Genomic DNA, 26420 nt, shown 5'->3' with positions numbered 1-26420 from the left:
GACATCAAGCGGGTAGAATTAACTAAAAGGAGGTTATCTGATTGGTGGCTAAAGTCAAAGAACGAGTGAAAATAAACCATTCACTGCAAAGTACGAATCCTCAACCTCACTGTTTAAAGGAAAAGAAAAATGAATGTAGTTTTTGGTTCATTTAGTATTACGGCTTGGTGGCGCTAGCCACCACCTAATCTTAAGACTACAGTCATATCCATCCATCCAGGAGGGACGGGAAACGAGTGGCAGCGGCTCCCTCGGGGCAGTAGCCGAAGTAAATGAGCTGGTCATTGTCACAACAGTGACCCACTCAGTTGCTCTAATCAGTGTTTTTTGAAATTCAATATTCGCAGTTATAAAATATTGCGTATTTAGTAGAGTGCATAGGCGTTATGATGATGATCCTTGTTACACTGGCACACACCCGCAAAGGGGGTTCGGCCTTAGGCGCTATCTTGAATTGAATTTTCGTGAGCGTGCTGAGCTTCTGACGTTTTTTGTTTTTTTTTTCAGAATCAGTTTCTTGCTTTGAGGCTGAAAGAAATATGCACAATGCATGTAGCTGAATTATATGGCACTGAATGCGTGAAAAGTCGTCGTTTTATTTATAAAGATGTGTTAAACTAAAGTAATTCAATTTTTTGACGTTTGTTTAGCATCTTCGCGTTTTTTTTTCAGCCAGAATGCTTGACAACTAATTTTTAGTACACTTGGCAAAATACGTTCATAGCTTTTATATGAGGATGGGTTTACTGTAAATAGACACAAAAGCCAAAAGTTGGGCGCACAAGACGGAGGCAGAATTAAACAACAGTAACAAATACCGTGAAAAGTAAACAGAGAGGACGTTTATGCCATCTTTTTTTTTTCTACCCCAGATCTTTGCAAGACGACTCTCCTCAAAATCTCCTGGCTAGAGGCTTTCAGCGTGTGTGTCGGCTGCCAGTATATATATTTTTTTCAATTATAAAATCTTGTCGTTCAGCTTTTCGGCACCTTTTTGCCTTCGCAAGTTTTGCAGATGTGAGCTTGAGTCGGTGTGCCGTACCGCAAATGACCACAGACAGCCGAACTTCTTCACTGGAGGGGGTACTCGAGCTGTTTTACGAAAGTGAACATCAGTTCCACATGTCCTTGTGGGAGATACATGACGTCCACAACACGACAGCGTTCGGAAATAACCGGAACTAATGACAAAGGGGGCAAGGGCTTAAAGGTAGGCATTAGAAGAAAAGTTTAGATAAGACGGGAATTAGAAAAAGAAAGCTAGAGATAAAAGAAAACGGAAAGGTGGTGTCAAAACCCCTGGATGCAACAACGTAGGTTTATTTGTAACCAGTGGTTGTGGGGGAGTGAACGTAAACATATGTTTGTCGGCCGCGGAACGGGGCACCTTTTGTGTGTGGGAGTGAGCGTCGCTAACTAATATGCATTCACTCGAATATTCTCCTGGAAAAATATCGCATATACCTAGCTGTGAAGCAATCATCAAATGGTTTATTACGTAAAAGTGTGAAGTAGTAAAAAAATTAAAAATGCCAGGATCAGCCCTAAATTGAGAATAAATAAAATATTTTCAGTCAATTTGTTCCGAATATGTGTTCACTAGTTGAATGTAAGGTTTAATAAGTTGCATTATCATCAAGAACGTCGTGACGGAAATAGAGACATTCAAAAGATCAGGAACGCAAACAGCTGTGCTCGCATTTTATAGCCTTTCATCGCTCTTTTCTTCGCACAGTTTTCATAATATTCACTTTATAACCACTCGCTCAATTGTCAGATCTGATTGAAGCTACAGTCACTGAAATTTCTAAGAAGCTCGAGCCCACTCTTATGAGATCGCGCACATGTTAAGTATATTTCGTGGTTGTTGCATCTGATACTGTATGGTATGAATATAGACGTGTTTGGAGGAAGTAAAAAGAATATCTTATTCCGTGTTAAATGAACAGTGGCAACTGCGATTGCTGAGATTGCTTATTCTAAACGAAATGATTAAATCTGAAGCAATGTTTTCTGAAGCGACATACTCATATTTACAATAATGAACTTTGATGCATTCGGAAAGGTGTATCTCTTCCAGATCAGTTAGTTGTGATCTTGCAGGACCCGAGTAAATGACCTCACAATTCTTACTTCCGTGAAACCTGATTGGTGTGCAAGGCTCCATCCATCTCGGGCACGACAATAGCAAAAATTTGCAAGGGCCGCAGCTATGTAAAAGCTAGATCGATAATTACCTGGTGGGCACACGCTAGACAGATATTAAAAGGTTTCGTGGGTCGCTCACAGATGCACGCGCTCAACTACTGCAAGCGCGCCGCGCATGCGTTTCCGTGGGCGCTCACGAAAACTGCCCCCGCCCCCCCTTTCTGGTGGCGCCGCAGCGGTTGTTCGGGAACTAGAGCTGTCACGCCGGTTTTGGAGCACGGGGTGGGCCGTACACACGGGAATTACACACGGGTACACACGGGTGGGCCGTACACACGTGGATTATAACCACGCTGCTGTGGGGACTTGGCTTGTCTGAGTTCTGTGCCTTGGGTGTAGTCGCTTTATCGTGTCTTCTGGGCCTAGTAAAGGTTGCCTTCACCGTTGCATCACAAGTGGTGGAGTGTGCTCTGCGATCTTCCGTCCACGCCCAGCCCGCTCTACCTCCTGGTGCGTGGTTATAATCCACGATGGATAGGCCGTGGTATCCGGGGCCGTGGAGGTAGATGCAGAAGCGCTGGTTGGCTCGTCCTGAGGCATAATACCGGACACCTGGCACACACGACGACCTCAGCGGAGCTCCAGGAGGTAGAGCGGGCTGGGCGTGGACGGAAGATCGCAGAGCACACTCCACCACTTGTGATGCAACGGTGAAGGCAACCTTTACTAGGCCCAGAAGACACGATAAAGCGACTACACCCAAGGCACAGAACTCAGACAAGCCAAGTCCCCACAGCAGATGGAGATGACGACCACTCAGGATAATGATGAACATGTGTAAAGAAAATGAGTGTGCTAAATGAATGCCTACAATATATATATATATATAAATATAAATATATATATATATATATATATATATATATATATATATATATATATATATATATATATATATATATATATATATATATATATATATATATATATATATATATTGTGATGTAACGGTGAAAGCAACCTTTATTAGGCCCAAAAAGACACGATGAAGCGACCACGCCCAAGGTACAGTGAACTAGAACGTTTTTAGTGGCAAGAGCGAAGCGGGCGTCTATAGGAGGCGCTGTGACGAAAAAAGCTGTCCGCCGCGCGTAGCGCTGCAGTCAGATTCGCGAGGCCAGCCAGGCAGGCTCGGCCGGCGAGTTGACTGCTGTCAGGGCGCTTTGCTGCTGTGGCTTTCGATTCTTCTTGTATCTTTTTTCTGTGCTGGAAGAAAACGTTCTCGGTACCACCATGAACAAGAAAAAGAAGACGGATACGCACTGTTTCGCCCCGGGTTGCCGGTCAGGCTACCCCGGCCATCGCGTTGAAAACGGGCGGAAGATTTCGCTCTTTTCGGCACCAAAGGACGAAGACCGACGAAAGGTTTGGGAGCGGAACCTCAAGAGGAAAGACAAACCTCTAACGGACACATCCGCGGTTTGTGAAAAACACTTTGCAGACCATTTTGTCGTTCGTGATTATGTCCACATCATCGGCGGCAAGGAGGTACGAATCGCTCGAGGAAAGCCTGGTCTTACTGCAAATGCAGTGCCACCGTTTTTACCTGACCTGCCCGCATACCTTTCCACATCTGTGAAAAAGCCAAGGCCCGAGCGAAAGCGCTGCTTAGTTTCTACGCCTGGATCGGCGAAGAAAGTTCGTCTCTCTCGTCGCGATGAGCACGAAGCGAGCTTGCTCGGCGAAGAGAATTCCGACCCGAACACGAGCCCTGCCGAAAACATGCAAGCGAACCCGCTCAAATCAGGTGACTTAAGGGACCTTGCCACCTGCTTAAGTGTTCCAAGGCTGTGGACTAAACTGACCACTCCAGACCTTGATCTCCTTGTGTATGCCACTACACGCACAACAAAACAGCCTTTCAGTGTCTCCCACGAGAAAGTGATCTTTTTCAGCTTAGATAGCAACAGTGATGTTGTGGCAAGCTGTTATCTCGGTCCGAGAGAAAAGAAGTACGGCAAAATCACCTCCCTTCTTGAAGCAACGAACATATTTCAAGAAGTTGACACTGCATTGCTTTGTTCAAGCGCTATGAGCAAAGACGCTTATGACGGCCTTCCTCAGAACCTGACCGAGAAGATGAAGCGCACCCTCACCCCCGCGAGTGACGGCGTGTTCAGCAAGAACTGTCTTGGAATGGTGACAGTCAAAGGTGTGTGTTAATATTTTTAATAAGAAACAATGTACTTTCTGTTCTAGCTAACATAGCCTGCTACTTTTTTTTCATAACCTAAGCATATCCTTTGTATCTAAAGCAACCTGCATTAAAGGGAAATAACACTAGTCAGGACCTGTTAGCTATTACCCACTTTGTAATAGCTCTGGAGTTTATTTTTCCTCCAATTATCTGTTAGCCCTTGTTTCCATGTCTTGCAACTAGTTCGAAGTAAGGAAGTGGCTTATTTTATCTTTTACGTTTTTCAGGAACCATCTGTGTTCATTGTCGCTATTTGCGAAAGTCGCTGCTGGCACGGAAGTCCAAGTTGAAGAAAAAACGTGTCACGCATAACTTGTCTCACAAGCTGCGAATGGCCAATCAGAAGACAAAGCGAATTGCTTCACGCTTGTGTACCCTGGCAGGCCAAGTACGAGCCATGAAAGAAGAAAACTCCAGGCTAAGTGATGAGACTTTCCTTGGCCGAATTAAAGAACTCCCCCCAAAGCAGCAAGAGGCAGCTCTACACATGTTCAAGGCTGCGAAGAGGAAGAGTGTTAGAGGGATGAGGTACTCGAAGGAGTGGATTTTGGAATGCCTCATCATGCGCATGAAAGGGCCAAAGCTTTACGAGGATATGCGGAGGCAGAAAGTTCTTGTTTTGCCGAGCAAGGTTACTCTTCAGAAGTATCTCTGGTCGTACAGGACGGGATTTGGCTTTAATGCCAAAGTGATGAGCATGCTCAAGCAGAAAGCGTCTTCCATGGATGCCTTCAAAAGGCACGGAGGGCTCATCGTTGACGAAATGAAACTGTCCGAGAATCTGTCAGTCTCATCGTCAGGGCACATACAAGGCTTCGTGGACATGGGCCAGTTCACCCCCAGCAGTGACAAGCATAAAGTGGCTGACCATGGGATGGTCATAATGTTTGTGCCGTTCACTGGCGAGTGGACCCAAATACTTGCTTCTTTTGCCACGCAGGGCAACATGAAAGGAAATTTGCTCTCGAAAGTGATGCTGGAGGCAGTAATTCTAGCGGAAAAGGCTGGGCTGTTTGTTGATTTCATAACATCCGACGGTGCGACCTGGAATCGAAACATGTGGTCCACGATGGGCATTTACGCGACTGCATCTAGCACAAAATGCAAAGTGCAACATCCAGTGGACAACAAGCGGTCACTTCATTTCATTTCTGACTTCCCACATCTTGTCAAATGCATCAGGAATGGGCTACTCCAAGCAGACTTCACCAATCCAACAGGACCAGTAAGTACAAAAATTTATGCCTTTATCAATATGAGAATGTCTTTATCCCCAGGAAACATAAAAACACAGCACTGCAGTGCTGTATAGCTTTATGTATAGCTTTATGTTAAAATGTTTTTAATGTGAAAGCCTTAGATCTCTGTTTCATGGAATACATGAGGTACTCAACATCATTGTAAGGTCCACAAAATTGTACAGAACATTGGAGTGCTAGCCGGGAAGGGAGCACTGCAGCAGAAGGGTTGGAGGAGGGCTAGAAAGTTAAATAGCAGTGCAAGAGGGGAGGTCGCTGCCATGTGCAATATGAGCTGCCTTTAGAGCTGAAGGTTTTGACGGGTGTGAACAGGAGGCTTCTGGTGTTGGTGAGCCAGGATAACAAGCTTTGGAGGATGCTGTCTATTGTGCTATTCAAGTGGTGATGGGAACTTTCGCAAAGTTCAACAGAAAGCTCAAGAACACATTAACAGAACTTTCAACTAAACTTTCACCGTCACATTTTTGGAAAGTTCTATATGCACCCCCGTAATTGTTAAAACGTTCCTAGTATGTTTACTGTACTGTGATAAGTGAAAAGTAGACTGCCCGTTTCATTTATTGCAGTCGTAATGGCAATTCGTGCAACCTGGCAAGCCGTTTTAATTTTGCACCTGATTTGTTCATAGCCGCACCATTCTCTTTGAGATTTCCTTTGAAATATTTTAAGTATATGTGTATATTCCTGTCTTTTTTTATTGTGTGAAAAGTAGACTGCCTGTGTCTTGCATTGTAGTGTGCTTGTGATCAGTTTTTGCTTTCTAGCTGGTTATTTTTGTTTGACATCTCACTTGATTAGTTCGTTTGGCATGTAGTTACAACCTAAATAAATGTTGTATCAAGTGTTGCCGAAATATTTCTTTCATTTGCCATTTTGTCACACAGCCTCTTCTTTATAATAGCTATTCTCCTGGCTAAAATACTGTGGGACTCCAAGTGCTGAAAGCGGTGCTGACAGGGCTATCTGTTTGGTCTACAAACTAGTGTAGTCGTGCAAAAGTTGTCCGCATGTGAACCAACAGCAAGAAGTCCTGCTCTACTGAAAAACGAGTACCGCTTACTGCACACATTCGAAATGGAATGCAGTGCATAATACACCAGAAGGCCGATAATCGAGACAAACATTGCGGTTCGAGCCGCTAAATTGCTACTCTGGTCAAGGGCGTCACCAGTCGTGGCTCGTGGCACGTTAATGACAAAGAATTCATATCAGGTATGCGTGATTTGAAACTGAGGTGCTCTGAAAAAACACGAGGCTTATTACAAAAAAGAAAAAAGGCCCGTCCGACGCTACGCTGCGAAGTCGACGGGAGCTGCACATGATGCTGCTCTTCACAGTGAAGCACAGGCTCGCAAAGCGTTCAGTACATAATCTCAGCACGCAAAACCGTTCGCCAGGTTAGTCGATTGTAGCTGCCCATTTTTTTAAAGTGCGATGCAACGGAGAAAGAAAGGGAAGAAGCTTGCGCAGCTGTTCGAAAGATGCCCAAATCCCCGCAGCAGCACCTCGCGATTACTACGCCAGCGCCGCCCGCGGCCGGCAGTTTTCTGAGACTCACGAGCAGGGGGGCGCTTTTGCCACTACAAAGTATTCTAGTTCACTGTACCCGTAGCTCTTTTATCCAGTGGCCGTGGTAGCGGTAGCGTCGTAGAATTAGAGTTGTGCGCCGGGATACCGGCGCCGCTAACAATTTTCACTGCACCACTGCTGCCGGCTGATCAGCGCGCTGACTCCGCCACCAAAGTGTTTTTTTGATTTTTTTGACGTGTCATTCATGTACAATTAATTTTTTTCAATAAACCTGCCTTTCTTTGGCAGTTTATTTTGTCACCAGTAGTTCGTTGGTACTTTCCTAATTCTGCCCTTTAGCAAACGGCCGTTAGCAAACGCATCACAATCGATTCGCATGCAGATGGACCAGAAAAACTTGGGAAGTGTTTCGGTTCCTCCGGTGGCACGATTGCGCACGAACCTTTTCGAGGCAAAAGCGTTCGATTCACCCAATAGCCGCCTAAAACCGGCTTGACTTGGCTTAAAGTGTATGAATAGGTGGCGTTAGAATCGGTGTGTTGGAAAACATTTTTCAGGCGATTTGGGCGTTCTTTATTCTGTGGTTCAGGTAGAGTTCCTCACTAGCTTGTGACAAACAGTCTGTGGCGGGTTCATCGTATTCTAGTCGTGATGTTTTTTTCTCCGATGTTGGTGTTGGATTGGACTGTAATCTGCTTGAAATGGCGAGAAGCGCCTCTGCTCGCGGGGTCGTGGTCGCTTTCTGTTGTTAGAAAGTGATTCATACGCAAGTCGCTGCCGCTTTTCGTAATTCCTGTGATGTCGCCGTGTTCAGGAGCTTCTTATCCGTGCTTATCGAGTAGTTAACGTCATTCGCCCGAAGCACAGAATTAACACCTACCAGCCCGAAGTGTTTGCCACCAAATCTACAAGCAATGACAACGAGCATAAAATAAAGGCCTTTGGAACGCGATTTGTGAATGTTGGTCTGATGCATGTACTACGCGGATGTATGGTAGGTGCATGCGTGTTGCTTGAGGACCGATCAAACAGCTGGTGTCACTTGGGAGGAAGTATATACTGTGCAAACGCTTTCATTGAAGCTTGTTCTTGCGTAAGTGCGCGAGATAGATACGGAATGCACAAGTTGGAATTAGAGAACGTTCTTGTCCGAGTGGCTTTATCAAGCAGTCGCAGATGATGGCAATTTGTTTGCTTAGCAGTGTGTGTTTAGATTGGGGTAACCAACAGTGAAGGTAGTTGTGTGTGGGTGAGGAAATTAGTTTTTTTTGTTGCGGTGCCTTCCAAACAAATTCGTTATTTCTTCTCTTCATTGCGTCGGTCTCTTGATGTGGCACTAAATTTTGCTATGTGCTCTTCGTGACACTTCCTCTCGCTCTAGAATGCTCTAGTAAAAGTTGACGCTAAAGTTCAGCTGAAGTGTTTAATGTTCCTTGCAGCTAACCACAGCAACATATCTTTGTCTATGTGATCAGATGGACGCTCGTTATTTGGCATGCCTTTTATAACGCAAAACGTTTCTTTTTTTTTTTTCGTTTACTGAACAGTCCGTAAAAAATCGGGGACATTTGTCCCGACTGGGACAGCGCGGGCAAAGTCTTGGACAGTCCAGCGAAATTCGGGACGGCTGGTAACACTAGTTTAGGCAAGTGTATAAAAATGAAAAAAAAAATGTAATAAAATATAAATTTCATTGCTGGGAGCATTGTCGAGCTTCAATTGCTAACCCGTAAAGGTCTTTTTAAAAGTTAACATTGCCGCAATACAGCAGTGTCATGGGGTGAAGTGCTTGCAGTGTATTGCAGTAAAGCATACATTATGCGCGCGCGTGTGTGTGTGAAATGGAAGCGTAGCACTGCTATTAGGCCTAATGCGATGCGCCGTGCTTTGTCTCATTACTGGTCATGCGACAGACGGCATCAGCACCAACTTCAACCTTTGTAAAGAGTCCATATGTTCCCCCCCATAATTATTTTTTTTAATTGTGGCAAGTGATTCACACTGCACTAAACTTCTAGTATATCGCATGAATAATTTAAAATTGTTGCATGGCCCCCAATAAAGAAGTGAAAAATACCTGTGACAGACTCCTTGGTACTCCAGATTTTGTGCCATCAGATATGTGTTATAAAATGAAAATGATCATTATTAGTGAAATATATACTCAGGCTAGGTATTGGAGACGATTGTGCATGTTTTGCAAATTTTCTTTTAAAAGCTCATGCTTCACTTCATCGGGCTTTCTTTAGTTATTAAGAAAAATAGCTCCCCAAGAATGGTCTAAAATTAAACACACAGTTTGTCATGGGGCAAGTTGAGCTTAGCAAGAAAATGATTTATGAAAACCATTCTGTCGCATAACTAAGAGCAAGCTGGTTTCAGGAAACATGTTGACCTGAGATGATGGCACGTGTTCACGCATCTTACAAAGGCTGCTTGTTGTTATAATGTGGCTGTAATTGGACAAATGTCTGTCATCAGGTGTGGAGATACATCGCATCTTTGATGATCAAATTTTTAAAGAATAGGTTTTCAGGGGATGCTAAAAACTTTTTTTAAAGGGGTGAGCATTAGAGAGCATTACTTTATTAAAGTCTCCAATTTCATTAGGTTAGCACTGAAGCTTGCAGGTATGTTAAATGAGCATGGTCACTTGAGTAACACTCAGTGGTCAATAATTATAGGGTGAACAGCAAGGTATGTATGAAACAGGATTATGCAAATTGCAGAAATAGACATAATGAAGTTGTCGAGAAGACTTTGTTAACAGTAAATTTACAGGCTTCATGCAGAATTTGCTTTCCAGCAGGGTGAATTTACTTTCGCTGCTGCTTTCGATGGCATCATTGCAGTTCATAAGCACTGGTTTTACGGACTGCACGTGATGATCTTGTTTTTTCAAGGTTATTGTACTGATTAAGAAGTATAGGATCAAGAAACTTACATGCTGTCTTACGGCATAATCAGGCTCACCATAAAGGTAAGTGGTGAGATTTTAGCTAGTTGTATGTGGGAGGTCTGTGTACACAACATCATAGTAATCTTGTAATGCTGTAGCTTTATTTGTGTAACGAGTGAAGCTTCTTTTCCTGTTAAAAATTTCTGCCAAGCATACAAGTTCCAACAGTAGGATTTGCCCTTGGGTAAAGCAGGTGGTAAGAGTGTGCTTATTCAGAAGCCCTTCAAGAGTACCCACTAAAGGAATTAGTACCTATAGGGCAAAAATTCCAGTGCACCAAGAAGGGCTAGGGAGGACGGTGCAGGTTAACATTTCAGGAGGGCATCTTCTGGACATCATCCTTCTCTAGCCACAAGCTTGTATGGCCAATGTTTAGCAGACTCCTACTAACATAAACTAGGTATAAATGTTGCTTCTCTATTGCAAGATGACACACCATATACCTTTTGAGAGTCTCCTCACCACAAGCCCTTACATTAGCCTAAAGATATTTTTTTCTACAGTGCCCTTTTTTTGTCCTAAACAGTTGTCTGAAGCAACAATATGCACATTGTGACAGTCTAGCTGGTGACCACAGAGATGGCTTCCGCCATCACGATGTATACTCCACTCAAAATGTAAGACACTGCAAAATCATAGTCCGGTGTGCGTGCATACGACCTTGAACATGCAAGCAGTGACCACTTCTCTTGTGTTCTCTGCACTGGCGCATGCTTGTTGCACACCTGTTCAAGATTGTGACAGTGAAATTAGTTCTGGCAATGCTGTCTCAGATGTAAGACTGTGTACACCCTTATGAACACCATGGTGGAGCGAGCAGAGATTCATATCAAATGCAGTAATGAACTGGTAACACCATGGTGATATAAGCACACTTGCATTAATTTATTACATTTTTATTGAGGTAGACATCACACAGCTAAGCCTAGTTGTGATCTCTTTTCATTATTGTCTACATAGTTTTCCCGCTGGTCACAGCACAGGAAGAAAAATTTCTCTGTGGGAGCACCATATTTTAAGCTTGCATGACTCCAATGAAGCACTGTGCGAACAGATATATTGAAAATGTCAATACTTCGGGTCCTATAAATGGTGAACTGGTTGTCACATTCAGCCGGTGATCCTGCAGGAGCTTTAGCATATACTCTAAGGTCATTTTGCATCAACAATGCCACATACAATAGTTTAACAATGATTGTTAATGGGCAAGATGATGCATAGCTTCAGGGAGGTAATTAAGCTAAGGGGGAAAATTATAGATACCTAAGCACCACTGGAAGAATGAAAAAGCACAGAAAAAGAGCATCGGTAGCAGGCAGCTGAACTACAGAAAATATTTACACTTCACCACACATTCGCATCGTCTAGAATTTTCCCTAATAATGTTATACCAACCTGCCTAGCAGCAAGTACTTCTAAGGTAATAAAGTGCAGAATGACACTTGCATAAGACAGGAAACAGGACGCGAGTTAACTGCCATCTGTCTTTGTTTGTGGCTTTGGTAGAAAATATATAAGGAAACAGACACATGTGCAGAGTGACAGTGTGCAATGTCACAGTCATCAAAAACATCACTTAACATTGCCTGCTCGAGAAATTTTTCTGGTTTTAAAGGTTTCAACAAGTGTGTCACAATTAAATACACCACTTCTTTTCCAGCTTGAACTGCTTCCAACAGTTCACATCTATCAGGACTGCTGCCTGTAATCTTTGTCTGGTATTTAATCTGAACTGACATGCCCTAATACTTACACACAATCAGCCATATTTGTCTATCTACCCTTAACAGCCTGTAAGTCCACGTGTAACAACACATACTCCATCCTTCCAGTGGTCATAGTCCATACGGGTCATTATATCATTCAGTTAACTGCCTAACTATACTTTCATTCATTCACTTCATATTTCTTGAAAATAGAGATATGTAAACCCTACAACTGCTTTGCAAAAAACAAATGAAGTACAAGTATAGCACTTGCTATGATGGCTTAATTAAAAAAAAATATTTCACGATGATGGCCCAGAAGCTTTCTTTAGAAAACATGTAAAGCCCATATGGAGAAGTATGTGTCCCAGGGAAATTCTGCAACTGCCAAATTCGAAGGATATGCAAAATATTCTACGATTTCACACACCAAGTTGAATACTGTTCTATTTGATTCAGTCGCCACTATTTGTAGAACTAAACTTTTTTTACTAGTTTAATAAAATTTAAAATGTTAAGTGCACTGAAATAAAGAGAAAATGTGTAAAAGTATCATAAATTTCATCCCTGGCAGGTTATACGCATTAAACATGACAGCTTATCTAGTGCAGCTGGCTGCTTCGCTCTAGGAAAGTGATTTTGCTACCTATACAATTGTCACTTACCCTTTCTTAACACTTCTGTAGATTTTAAGGGCTTGATGTTTTCGCCAGATACTCGATTCCTACTTTTAAGATCTCTAGAAGTCCTTATCATAGCTGCAAAGGGAGATACAGCCAGTATTTGATGTACTTGTTTTTATATTGCAATAAAAATAATACATCAACTGGGAAATAGCAATGAAACATTTTGTGTTAAATTTTATTTCGAATTCGTTTTGCTGCACAACTTGTGTACCAAACAGTGGCCGACAACCATTGGGTGTATTTGCACCATGCTCTGCCATGACGAAGCACATGCATGAAACTTGAAAGACAAAAGCTCATGCATGCAGATGCAATTATTATGTAGTCATTCCTTGAAACATCCTTGGTAATTTTAAATACTTGGCTGGGCAGATGTCTGTTAAATTATTCTCGAATGTCCAGGCTGGCTACAATATGAGCAACGCTAATAATGTTCTTGGCTTGTGCCACAAATTTTTTACCACTCATTCTTTAAAAATATTTCCAAACGCTGTTGTTGTACAACCAAACAAGAATATGTACATGCTCTTTAGCATACTGTTATTCACAAACTAAATGCCAGTTCATTAAAACTCAAGATAGTTAAACATTTATATTCCATAATTACAATCAAACTGCAGGTGAGTTACCACAACAACCAATCTTGCACTGATGCCATTATGTTTTCATTATGAATTTAGTAATTTGCATGCTTCTTTTTCACAGAGTATGCATATTATTATACAAGACACCACAACTAACTCATTTATCAACTTCAGTATTTTATCACTTTCAATCAACCATCATATTGCAAAGTCTTGAAACAAGTCACATTTAAGACCCACAAGTTTTCTTGTGCCCTTACAGTGCATCGAAGGCCCTGAAGTGTCAAACAGGCCAAAAGGCATTGGTAAGGCTTGTTCATAGGCATTGGACAAATCTGTTTACAAAATGTGTTAAAGGCACATGCGTGCACATGTTTTGGTTTGATTTTACGCTAACATTAAGAAAGGAAGGAGTGGCGCGACATTTCTGGCACAAGCCAAGCATGTGGTTAGCATTGCTAACTTTCACTTCACTTCACTTTATTATCTTAAAGACCCCGGTGAGGGGGTATTACATAAGGGGTAGGTTAACAGATGGAGGTTACAGAGAGTGATCTTCTGACAAACAATATGTATTTATGTTTTGCGCAAACGTTGATGAACACGTGATGGCTGCAATGTCACGGGGAAGGCCATTCCAGTCCACTGCTGTGCGAAGAAAAAATGAGGCAGCAAAAGTAGTAGTGCGAGCGTGTGCGCATGCGATTGAATAAGGATGGGTTGTGCGGTGAGATATGCGCGTTGGTGGGATAATGTAAGGTGCTTGATTGAGGGAACTGTGAAAGAACTTGTGAAACAAACAGAGGCTGGTGATGCGGTGATGCACAGAAAGATTATCAATATCAATGTCATGTTTTAGGGATGATATGCTTATTTCGTATGAATATGAAGAGTGAATGAACCTAGTGGCACAATTTTGTACAGATTCTATTTCGTTTATTAGGTATATCAGGTGCGGGCTCCAGATGGGCACTGCATATTCTAGTTTAGGTCTGATGAGCGATTTGTAAGCCAGAAGTTTTATGTCTAGTGGTGTGTGACGCAAATGACGCTTTAGGAAACCGAGGGGTCTGTTCGCGGATGATATGATGTTGTTTATGTGAGTGTTCCAGGAAAGGTCAGACGTTAAGGTGACGCCTAGGTATTTATGACTGAACTTGTTCAATAGCGGAATTAGAGATTAGGTATGAGAATAATAAAGGATTACATTGGCGTTGAAATGAGGCGAGTTTGCATTTAGTAGGGTTAAGCTTCATTAACTAAAGATCACACCACTGTTGCACGAGATCCAGATCCTGTTGAAGTGTAGTTTGATCAGAAATGTTAGATGTTAGTAACTGTGCGATAGATGACACAGTCATTGGCAAATAAACGGATATGGGAAGATACATGAACAGGAAGATCATTAATATATATTAGGAACAAGAGGGGTGCGAGTACAAATCCTTGGGGGACGCCGGATGTTACTGGGAGGGAGCTAGAACGGGTATTTTAATGGAGACGAACTGAGAGCGGTTAGTAAGAAATTGTGTGGTCCATGCAAGAATGTTGGGGTGCAGGTTCAGCTGGGAAAGTTTTAACAGTAGACGTTTGTGCGGTACCTTATCAAAGGCTTTTGCGAAGTCGAGAAAGATTGAATCGGTCTGAAAGTGATGGTCGAGAGAAGAGTGTATATCATGAATAATTATAGCAAGTTGAGATTCACAGGATAATGATTTACGAAATCCGTGCTGGGAAGAATGAAAAAAATTGTTGGTGTCAAGAAAGTTCATGATGTGTGAATATATGATATGTTCCATAATTTTGCAGGGGACGCTTGTTAGAGAGATGGGTCAATAATTTAGGGGGGACTGTCTGTTACCTGATTTGTGGACTGGAATGACCTTTGCCTCCTTCCAGTCGTCTGGTAAAATTCCTGTTTAGAGTGACAATGAGAACATCATCGAAAAGTACACTGCAATAATTTCCTTAGTATTTGTTAACAATTTAGAGTTAATATTGTCTACGCCAGCTGATGATGAAAGTTTTAATTTGTCAATGAGTGATGAAATGCCACTAACAGATAACACAACAGGGGCCATCGCTGGTAATGTCGTAGTAGGTGGCGTAAGAAACGGTACGTTGGCTTCTTTAGTGAACACTGATGAGAACGCGGTGTTAAAGATATTGACACAAACAGTGTCGCTTACGTCTTCATTTTTATCGTTTGTAAGCGTGATGTCTCGTGTTAGTTGCAGGTTTATGATTTCCCAGAATTTTCCAGGGCTAGATTTCAGAAGTTTAGATAAATCATTGGGATAGAATGTCTGTTTCGCTTTTCTAATTTCAGCATAATAAGCATCTTTCGCAGCATAGTACTTGCCCCATGCGCACGCATTACCATTAAACTTCGCAGCTCGGAAGAGGCGCTTTTTTTATTTTCAAGTGTTTTCAAACTTTTGGAAAACCATGGTTTATTTTTATTGGCTCACTGTGGGGAAGAATTTATTAGTCAAGTCAGTTATCTTGTCCTTAAGCATTAGCCAGCTGTCATTGAGAGAACAGGAACCGAGATAGAGTTCGAAGTATGGTAGGAAATCTCGTAATTCACGATTAATTAATTCATAATTATCTTTATCATACAAGTGAATCGTTTTGCAGAAAATGGAGCGTATTTTTTGGTGAAGTTAAATATGTTATGGATGACTTTGTGATCGCTGATTTCACGTAAGTATGCAATAGATTTTAAGCTTTCGGGGCTATTTGTTAATACCAGGTCTGAAATGTTTGACGATTCACTAGTGACGTGCGTTAATTCGGTTACCTGTTGGATGAGGTTAAAGTTTAGGCAAACATCGACGAATTCTCTTGCTTCAATATTTCCCGAGGTTGGTGAAACCTGATTGAGCCAATTAATGGAGGGAAAGTTAAAATCCCCATAAAGCAGAACACGTGCGTTAGGGTGTTTATTAGTTAGCTGGGATAAGATTTCGTTAAGTTTGCGGGGGAAGTCTGAGTCAGTTCGAGGAGGCCTATAGCATACGCCAAGTATTATTGCTTCGGGAGGGGCACGGCATATTACCCATAATGATTCTAGTTGTGAAGATGTGTTGATTAGAGAGCATGATAGTTCTTTTTTAGTGGCGATGAGTATGCCTCCGCCACGTGAATTTTTACGATCGTGACGAAAGAATATGGTATTTATCCCGCACTAACTTTATAGTTAGTGCGGGAGTTTCAGATTAATTCCAGCCTATTTTTTTAGCAATATATCTATAACATGTGGTACAAATAGTTTCTGTTAGTAATTTTACAAATGACAACACTATTATCAGCAAATCATGACGAAATTTAGATGATAGCAAGGAAGGGGCATTGGCAGTTAAAATGAGAAATAAGCTGGGCTCAGCTGAGCACAAAGTGAGTTCAACTTCATGCGAAGCATTCAAAGTACTAAGCTTTGTTCGGTAGTGCCAAGGTCTAGATGACTTAATTTTAAAGTAAATGTTTATGACTGACCTTGTCAAATGTGTTAGAAAATTCTAAAATAATTCAGTCTATGAATCACTCCATCAAGAGAATGGCACAATCTATGAGTAAATAAGTGGAGTCTAACTTTGAAGCGTAGTTTTAAATCTATACTGCGTAGTGTTGTATGAAATGTGGGGTGATAAAGAGGTACTTAGCTGCTGAATAAGCTTTGTTAGAATACAATAATAGTAGTGGTATTACAATATATGTGCAAGTTAAAATGAGGAAAAAATAATAAATTTTTAAATTCCAGAAGAAAAAAAGAAAATTAAAAAAATTACAGCATATTCATGGAGTGATTGATGATGAGTGGGGTGAAGCGTCCGTCCATGCATGCGTCTATGCGTTCGATCGCGTTCGAGAATGCAGATGACGCATGGGTAACACCGATGAGACGCGTGCCAAAGGAGCCGAGCGCAAGCGTCTTTAACGTGCCCGCCACTCTGCTTCGTTCATGCCCCACCAACGATCCACTACGTATGGTGACTATAAAGGAGACTGAGAGATCCGCTCGTTCTATGCATATCCAGGCACAGCCCCCCATGCAGCTAATTTGAGAGTAGGGGTACAGCGCCATCTAGTTATCTTTACCCAACTGCAGTTTCTATGTAATTCTTGAGAAAGCGCTGTCTATTATACTGTTTGGCAAATACTGCCTTCCTTTTTTTGTTTTCTCTCTTCTCGGTCATGCATGATGCTTGTACCATATCTAAGGACACAGTGAAAGAGGAGGCATCAGTACCAAAAGGACTTATTTGGTTTGCATTCTTTTATGGTTTGGGGAAGTATGAATATTTATAGCAACTTGATTTAAAAGTGTATTTATTATGTGTTTGTGAGTGCCTGTAAGGTGTTCACTTAAAATGACAGAAAAAAATTACTTTTGACGTGTCGATGTTTATGTCACTATGAATTAATTGAAACAAAGTCTTTATGCTGATTGGCTTTGAAAGAGGAAAAGGAAGAGAAAAGCGCTGTCCCGTTACTGCCTCTCGTGATGAGGGCACCTCCACAGGAAAGCGCAGGGAAGGGGGAATGGGAATGAAAGAGACAGAAGAGAAGAGGTAAGAATGAAGTGGTAAAAAGCATTCGATCAGTGGTCCCGCGCACGCGTGCACGAAAACAAACGCGAAAGCGCGAGGTAAAGAAAGGCCCGCGGAGAAGCCGGGGGTGAGGAGATGCGCCCGTCAAAAGTAAGGAATAGAGGAAAAAAAAATAAATAAATAAATAAAATGAACTACTAGACAAATGGAAAGAAGGCAGGGCGCTCCCGAACTGATAGTGAAGGGGATAGAGTGTCTGCTGCCACAGGTGAAAAAAAAAAAATAAGAACAGAAGAGGAAAGAAAAAAAAAACAAGGAGAGGAAAAAAAAAAAAAGGTAGTCAGGCAGCTCCGAGCAGCCCATGTAAACACGTACACGTGGAGATCGGAGCAAGAAAAAAAAAAAAGGAAAAAGGTGTGATGCTCAGCGCGATGTAGCAGTAGGGAAAAAAAAAAAGGAAGAGTAAGCCTACGCGCAAATAAAGCATGCCAGACGCAACCGTCTGGGACTTACCACCAAGAAGGCCAGCGGCACAGTGATGTGCACGATTTATAACGGACCCGAGGCGGCCCCGGATTCTTGATACCCGGGTGTGTCCTGCAGGTTAATTCCGAACTGTTGGGCACAAGCCTCAAAGGTGAAGAGGGCCCAAGAAGCCACATTTCGGTCATATCCAAGTGGTAGGGCCCTGAGCGCCCTTCCAAGTGCCTTAGCGAGGGCAATCAGGTGGTCGTTCCTTTTTTGGTCCTCAGGTTGCTGCGAGGTTGCAGCAGCGGGCTCCATCGTTGCGCTTGTGTTGACGGTGACGGGAACCGGCGGTTGCAAAAAAGCGCGCGGTGTCTGCGTCACTGTCGAGCGCTTTTGGACGACAGTTGGGGCCGGCTGAGTTGTGGCCGAGAGCGAGGCAGTCGTCGTTGTTGTGGGGACGACGGGCGCACTCGTTGCAGGACAAGGGGCGGTATCCGACGTGGTGTCGGAGGTACCGACGAGCGCATCCCGGAAGGAGCGACCCTTGATGATGGAGGGGTTGCTGCCAGGGGTCCTGGCGTGCTGCAGGGCTTGGCGGCGAGTCACCGTGCCGTCAGTTGAGGCCATGATTACCGCAGCCTTGCGATGAACTTGCCAGGCTGGACAGCGGGGCTCGGTTGCAGGGTGTTTCCCGCCGCAGTTTAAGCAACGGGGGTGTGCTGCACACGACTCTGGGGCGTGCTTGAGGCCGCAGCGCAGGCACCGTTCGTCCCGATAGCAGGTGGCGGTTGCGTGCCCGAAGCGGCCGCAACGGGAGCATTGCAGAGGCCGGGGCTGTCGGGGTCGAACTGGGCGCCTTTGCTTGTAGAGGAGGATATCCGGTGGAACAGTAGTCCCAGCGAAAGTCAGGTTGAGGCAGTTGCCTCTGCGTACACCGGACACGATGGGCACGGGTGAGGCAAGGTTGTCGGCGAGGTCCTCAAAGGGGATCGTTGGGTCCACTCCGAAAACCATGCCAACGCAGGTGTTGAGGTCGAGTAGTTTGGCTCGGACTTTCGTTGTACAAATCGTTCCGACCTGGAGGAGGGCAGTCGGATCGGAGTTGGGATGGCTGTCCACAGCAACAAGGTTGCGCCGGAAATTCACCCGCACTCGCTTGGTGGCTGGAAATCCCGAAAGGAAGGCGGCGATTGCATCCCTCGAAGCAGCCAGGAAGTTAGCCTTCTTCCCGACAGGCCGAAAGATGATGGTGGCCGCACATCCAATCGGAGGAAGGTCGTCAACAAGTTGAGGACCGTCGGAACGCGGGAGCATGCATGGGGACACGCCGCGCTCGCTGGAGCCAGACGCCGTTTGCTCGGCGGCCGGAGTGGTTGAAAGAGATGAGGAAGTGTTGCTGCTAGGGGGGTATCCCTCGCAGATAGCCACGGCCGTGGCAGGAGACGAGCTAGGTTCGGTATTCGCCTTCCCTTTGCTCGAAGCCGCGGAGACATCAGCAGTTTGACGGTTGCTGGCTTTCTGCGGCAGGGGTATTTTGGAGCTGGCTGGCTTGGCTGGGGCCTGCTGCTGCTGCTGAGTTGGCATCGAGGACGATGCCGAGGCTGCCGGAACGGCATCCTGCTGCGTAGTTCTTTTTCTGGTGCCTCGCCGAGGTGCCATAAGTAGCCCTTAAAAGGGCTGCGCGCGAGGAGCGCGGAGCGAAGTTCGGGGTGAGGACGGGAGCGCAAAAAAACACGTCCTCCTTGCTTGAAATCTCATCGGCTCTCCACAAAGTCTTTAGTTCTGCTATTTTTGCCCTACCTTGTAGTGTTAATAGACCGGCTTTCGCTTGCAACTCAGTAGGAGAATTCGTTAGATTGAATTTGTTCTAAATATACCTCATTGCCTTCCTGTGCACCCGCTTTTAATCCTTGCAATTAGTTACTTTGTATGTGGAAACCCCACAATACTAATATAATCTTGTTAGTAATATATTCATTATTATTATTATTATTATTATTATTATTATTATTATTATTATTATTATTGAATTGATAACATTGCACTTGATTTGCAGTTTACTCATTAAATCTGTATTTCACTGTTACACTGTTCAAGGCTGTATTTATAATGTCCTTACAAAGACCTACATATTTTAACTGCATTTAATGGACTCAGATATATCAGCCAGTCTTGTGGCACACCCTACAGGACAAGAATATTTTCGTCATTTCAGGACATCCCGGGGATGTTTTGGATTTTTGAAGGAGGTACGTATTAGGGAATGACTGATGCACGGCTACCTGTTTTTCATGCAACCTTACCTTATCCCCAAAAGATCAGGTGATGGCAGTGTGAGGCAAAGCAGTTAGACCTTTTCAGAGTAGCTTTATGCCTTTCTATAAATTGCAGTGCCATGTCCTTCTCTGGCAGAGAGGTGCTAGGCAATAGGAGGTAAGGGAGTGCCAGCCCGTTTAAACTTCAATGCAGCACACAGCAATATTTGGTTGTGCATATGTCCTGTGCTTTACACAAACTGTTTTTTAGTTGTTTGCACTGCTTGAAATAACCAGTGCCTTTTTGAAATGAAACTTGTACTGGCATACAATGAACTGTAAATGTTGTCAGCGTTAGATGTACAAAAAAAAAAAAACCATCACGAAGGCAATGAGCCCTTATCACTTATTTGCCTTGCACTATAGCTATTCTGGGATGAAGAGAATGGCCATAAGGAAGATAATAATAATAATAATAATAATAATAATAATAATAATAATAATAATAATAATAATAATAATAATAATAATAATAATAATAATAATAATAATAATAATAATAATAATAATAATAATAATAATAATAATAATAATAATAATAATAATAATATTAATAATAATAATAATAATAATAATAATAATAATAATAATAATAATAATAATAATAATAATAATAATAATAATAATAATAATAATAATAATAATCATAATAATAATAATAATAATAATAATAATAATAATAATAATAATAATAATAATAATAATAATAATAATAATAATAATAATAATAATAATTCACACCAACTGGTTTCATTATAACAAATGATTCCATTTCCAGGCCAGCTGGTTTCATTTTCAGTCTCGAGTGGTTCATGCTGGGACCAACTGGAACATGTTGCTAATGTATTGGCTTGTACTTAGTCCCAGCTGTATACAGCCATGGTTTCAGTTAAAGTGAACTGAAACCGTGGAGTATTTTCACTTGGAAAAGAAAGAATGTAGAAAGTGATGCATCCAAAGGCAGAAAAGAAAACAAAGAGGAAAGATAAAACAGGGAACAGAGCAAGAAAAAAAAAAAAGGCGAGCTCTCAAAGAGAAAGAGAGAAGAAAAAAGAGAAAGAAGGAGGCACACGCACACTGAACTTCTCTCGCCCTCATTTTTGAGGGCTCCTCGTTTTTTCCCTATGCGTCACTTTTTTACCGTTACCTGGCTAAATTTTCGCTCCTATACACAGATCGACTGAATTGACGGCGCACTCAGATTTAGCGTACATGCTCGTTGTCATATCCTGTCCCAAAATTCTCATGCCTGTCGTGCCAGAAAACAGCTTTGCAATGAAAATCACTACCGTGCAGCTGAGGAGCTGTATCATGCACAGATCATAATGTCAGCCTGATCGCACGAAGTAACGGTAATAACTTAGTAGTACACCATGCATCGCCCATGAGTTGCGGCGATGGCGTAGTGGTTAGAGCAGAGTTGCGGCGATGGCGTAGTGGTTAGAGCATCCGCCTCGCATGCAAGAGGTCCGTGGTTCAAATCCCGGTACCGCGCAGTTCCCAACCGGATTAAAAAAAAAAATCCGCGTGTTGATGGAACTGCATTAAGAGGCCTGGGGTGCGGCCTCACCGGCAAACACCGCCGAGAACGCACTCCCTCACCAGAGAAGGATTGGCCACCCTGGTGCAGTATCTGGCCACTACCTCCCACATGCTTACGTCAAATAACTCACGGCCCTCAGTCCCCAGCAGCTGCGAAGCAACTGACCATGGCGGCGGTCAGATCTGCAACGCAGCAGAGGGTGCTAAGAATCTCTGGATCCGGACAGGCCGCCATTGGAACCTGAACTTGGCAACGTTTAATGCTAGAACCTTATCTAGTGAGGGAAGTCTAGCTGTACTATTCGAGGAGCTAGAGGGTGTTAAATGGGATATAATAGGGCTCAGTGAGGTTAGGAGGACAGATGAGGCCTATACGGTGCTACAGAATGGGCACGTCCTTTGCTACAGGGGCTTGGCAGACAGAAGAGAACTGGGAGTGGGGTTCCTAATTCACAGAAACATAGCTGGCAACATAGAGGAATACTATAGCATTAATGAAAGGGTGGTAGGTATCGTAATTAAACTGAATAAAAGATACAAGATGAAGGTAGTACAGGCTTACGCGCCTACATCCAGCCATGATGACGCTTCAGTTGAAAGCTTCTATGAAGACGTGGAATCGGCAATGAGTAAGGTAAAAACACAGTATACTATAGTGATGGGCGACTTTAATGCAAAGGTAGGGAAGAAGCAGGCTGGAGACCAGGCAGTAGGAGATTATGGCATCGGTACTAGAAACGCCAGAGGAGAGCTACTAGTAGAATTCGCAGAACGCAATAATTTACGGATTTTGAATACCTTCTACCGAAAACGAGAAAACCGCAAGTGGACATGGAGGAGCCCTAATGGCGAAAATAAGAACGAAATAGACTTTATAATGAGTGCACAACCTGGAATCGTGCAGGATGTGGAAGTGATTGGCAAGGTACGATGCAGTGACCATAGAATAGTACGGTCTCGAATTCGCCTAGACTTGAAGAAGGAACGACAGAAACTGATACGCAAGAAGCCAATCAATAAGCTAGCACTGAGAGGGAAAGTACAGGAATTCAGAGTGTCGCTGCAGAACAGGTACTCGGCTCTTAGTGAGGAAACGAACCTTAGCGTAGATACAATGAATGGTAATCTAACGAGTATCATTACGGAGTGTGCAGTGGAAGTTGGAGGCAGGGTAGTTAGACAAGACACTGGCAAGCTTTCCCAGGAAACGAAGAACCTAATTAAGAAGCGTCAAATCATGAAAGTGTCAAGTACAACAGACAAAATAGAACTGGCAGAGCTTTCGAAGTTGATTAATAGACGTAAGGTATGCGATGTAAGAAGGTATAACATGGAAAGAATTGAACACGCTCTGAAAAACGGAGGAAGTGTCAAAGCATTGAAGAGGAAACTTGGGATAGGCAAAAGTCGGATGTATGCACTAAGGGACAAAGAAGGCAAAATAACTACCAATATGGATAGGATAGTTAAAATAGCAGAGGAGTTTTACAGAGATCTGTACAGTAGCCGTGACAACCACGGCCTTAATACTATAAGAACTAGCAGTAACCCAGATTACACCCCACCAGTAATGATAGAAGAAGTCAGGAAAGCTTTGGAGAGCATGCAAAGGGGCAAAGCTGCTGGTGAGGATCAGGTAACATCAGATCTGCTGAAAGATGGAGGACAGATTGTGTTAGAAAAACTAGCCACCCTGTTTACGAGGTGTCTCCTGACGGGAAGAGTACCAGAGTCTTGGAAGAACGCTAACATCATCTTAATACATAAGAAAGGAGATGACAAGGACTTGAAGAATTACAGGCCGATCAGCTTGCTCTCTGTAGTATACAAGCTATTTACAAAGGTAATTGCTAACAGAGTAAAGAAAACATTAGAATTCAATCAACCAAAGGAACAAGCAGGATTTCGAACAGGCTACTCAACAATTGACCACATTCATACTATCAATCAGGTAATAGAGAAATGCTCAGAGTATAACCAACCCCTATACATAGCCTTCATAGATTACGAGAAAGCGTTTGATTCAGTAGAAATATCAGCCGTCATGCAAACACTGCGGAATCAGGGCGTAGATGAAGTATATATAAACATTCTGGAAGAAATCTACAGGGGATCAACTGCTACCATAGTGCTTCATAAAGAAAGCAACAGAATACCAATCAAGAAGGGTGTAAGGCAGGGGGACACAATTTCCCCAATGCTATTTACCGCGTGCTTACAGGAGGTTTTCAGAAGCCTAGAATGGGAACAGTTAGGGATAAGAGTCAATGGAGAATACCTTAGTAACCTGCGCTTCGCCGATGACATTGCATTGCTGAGTAACTCGGGGGACGAATTGCAACTCATGATTACGGAGCTAGACAAGGAGAGCAGAAAGGTGGGTCTTAAAATTAATCTGCAGAAAACGAAAGTAATGTACAACAACCTCGGCAAGGAGCAGCGCTTCGAGATAGGTAATAGTGCACTTGAAGTTGTAAAAGACTATGTCTACTTAGGGCAGGTAATAACCGCAGAGCCGAACCACGAGACTGAAGTAACTAGAAGAATAAGAATGGGGTGGAGCACATTTGGCAAGCACTCTCAAATTATGACAGGTAGTTTGCCACTATCCCTCAAGAGGAAGGTATATAACAGCTGTATCTTGCCGGTACTTAGCTACGGAGCAGAAACCTGGAGACTTACAAAGAGGGTTCAGCTTAAATTGAGGACGACGCAGCGAGCAATGGAAAGAAAAATGGTAGGTGTAACCTTAAGAGACAAGAAGAGAGCAGAGTGGATTAGGGAACAAACGGGGGTTAAGGATATCATAGCTGAAATCAAGAAGAAGAAATGGACATGGGCAGGGCATGTAGCGCGTAGACAGGATAACCGCTGGTCATTAAGGGTAACTGACTGGATTCCCAGAGAAGGGAAGCGGGTTAGGGGGAGACAGAAGGTTAGGTGGGCAGATGAGATTAAGAAGTTTGCGGGTATAAATTGGCAGCAGCAAGCACAGGACCGGGTTAACTGGCGGAACATGGGAGAGGCCTTTGTCCTGCAGTGGACGTAGTCAGGCTGATGATGATGACACCATGCATAACACAAACTTTCAGTGGGCCCTTAAGTTATGTCGTCTTAACTGCAAAAGTGCAAGTTGTGCTTTGCCAGCATTTTCCTCAACTATGAGCCATACACTACAGCTGTGTTTTGTTTGAATATAAAAGAGAGTACTGCTTAAAATGTTAAGTACACTGACTATACAATTAAAAATATGGTAATCGGCATTTCTAAGAGTTACATTTTCTTGTAAAAAACTGACACATACTTATGTCAAGATTCGTGCCGAAAGTACGTCTTGCCCAAGGATATTTCTGAAAAATTCAGCATATTCCACGTAGCTCTGGAATCGACATTATGCGAAGCATGCGGAGGCATGCTTAGCGTGACCATGTTGTGATTTTTTTATAGCGGCACGCCATAAAATTATGCCAAATATACGTCCAAATGTTCCACACACAGACATACATTGAATAATTCCAAGTGTTTGTATAACCAGTTGTTTGCACTTGTGCAATGATGCAAACATGAACTTGAGCATTAGGAACACCAGAATCAATAAGCTGGTATGAAGTGCTGGTGCTAGTGAGGATGGTAGCCCTGGACGCTGCTGCATAAATCAACTTCAGTGCATGGCACCTAGCAACAATTGACGTACACCCGATATCACAGCTGCATCATAGGAGTACATATGTAATGTTTATAAAGCTGGATTGCCACCACTGCAACCACTATTAACGTTTCATGACCATATTAAGGTATTAAGCTATTTGAAAAGTAGGTCCGAGATCTGGCGTGGCTTTGTTGTAGAATATGCTTGAGTGCCGCGCAGAATGCTTGGGTTCGATTCCTGATGGGACCGCGACATTTATTCTTTGCATTCGTCGGGTCAGCGCTGCCAATGTAAGGCTTTTTAGATGCGAAGCATCTCTGACTCACGTGTTTAACGCCGTACGTACGTCCGTGCGAACGCACCGCAGCGCGTTTCTCTCGCCGCAGGTATTGGAGCACTGCCAAGTAGGTCAAGTCGCAGCTGCGCGTTGACGTCTCACCCGCAGCAGCTGCCGGCTCCTCCACCCGCTCATAATACACATCTCTCCCACTTCATCCTCTCCACCACCCGCAACGCTCGACCGCACGTCGAGTGGAAACACTTTTTTAGCTCGTTATCTGCGATGAAACTTACACGAAACCCAACCCGCCTCCCATGTCTTTGCGTTTCAAACAAACGTTTACTCGAGTAAACATTACACCGAGTTCGCTTCCAGCCGTTCTTCCAGCACCCGCGTCGACGCCCGTTTCAACTGGGTCAACGACGTGAGCCCCACTGCTGCTTCGCATCCCAGCAGGGTTCTCTTGGGAGAAATGGTTCATAAT

The 26420-nt window shown here is 43.2% G+C and overlaps 1 protein-coding gene across 1 annotated transcript in view; it reads left to right on the top strand.

Moving 5' to 3' along the window:
* Window positions 1–3321: 3321 nt before the first annotated feature.
* LOC142818055 (uncharacterized) overlaps window positions 3322–26420 on the top strand; it is a 176721-nt gene continuing 153622 nt past the window's right edge. The window contains exons 1-2 of the mRNA XM_075896279.1: window positions 3322–4360; window positions 4633–5630. Of these exons, the coding sequence (XP_075752394.1) occupies window positions 3442–4360; window positions 4633–5630 (1917 nt within the window). The 5' untranslated portion in view covers window positions 3322–3441. The remainder of the gene's footprint in view (window positions 4361–4632; window positions 5631–26420) is intronic.

This window comes from Rhipicephalus microplus, chromosome 5, assembly GCF_043290135.1.
Source record: "Rhipicephalus microplus isolate Deutch F79 chromosome 5, USDA_Rmic, whole genome shotgun sequence".
Classification (NCBI taxonomy): domain Eukaryota; kingdom Metazoa; phylum Arthropoda; class Arachnida; order Ixodida; family Ixodidae; genus Rhipicephalus; species Rhipicephalus microplus.
Note: the sequence above shows the minus strand (reverse complement) of the source record. Positions and strands in the feature narration are given on the sequence as shown.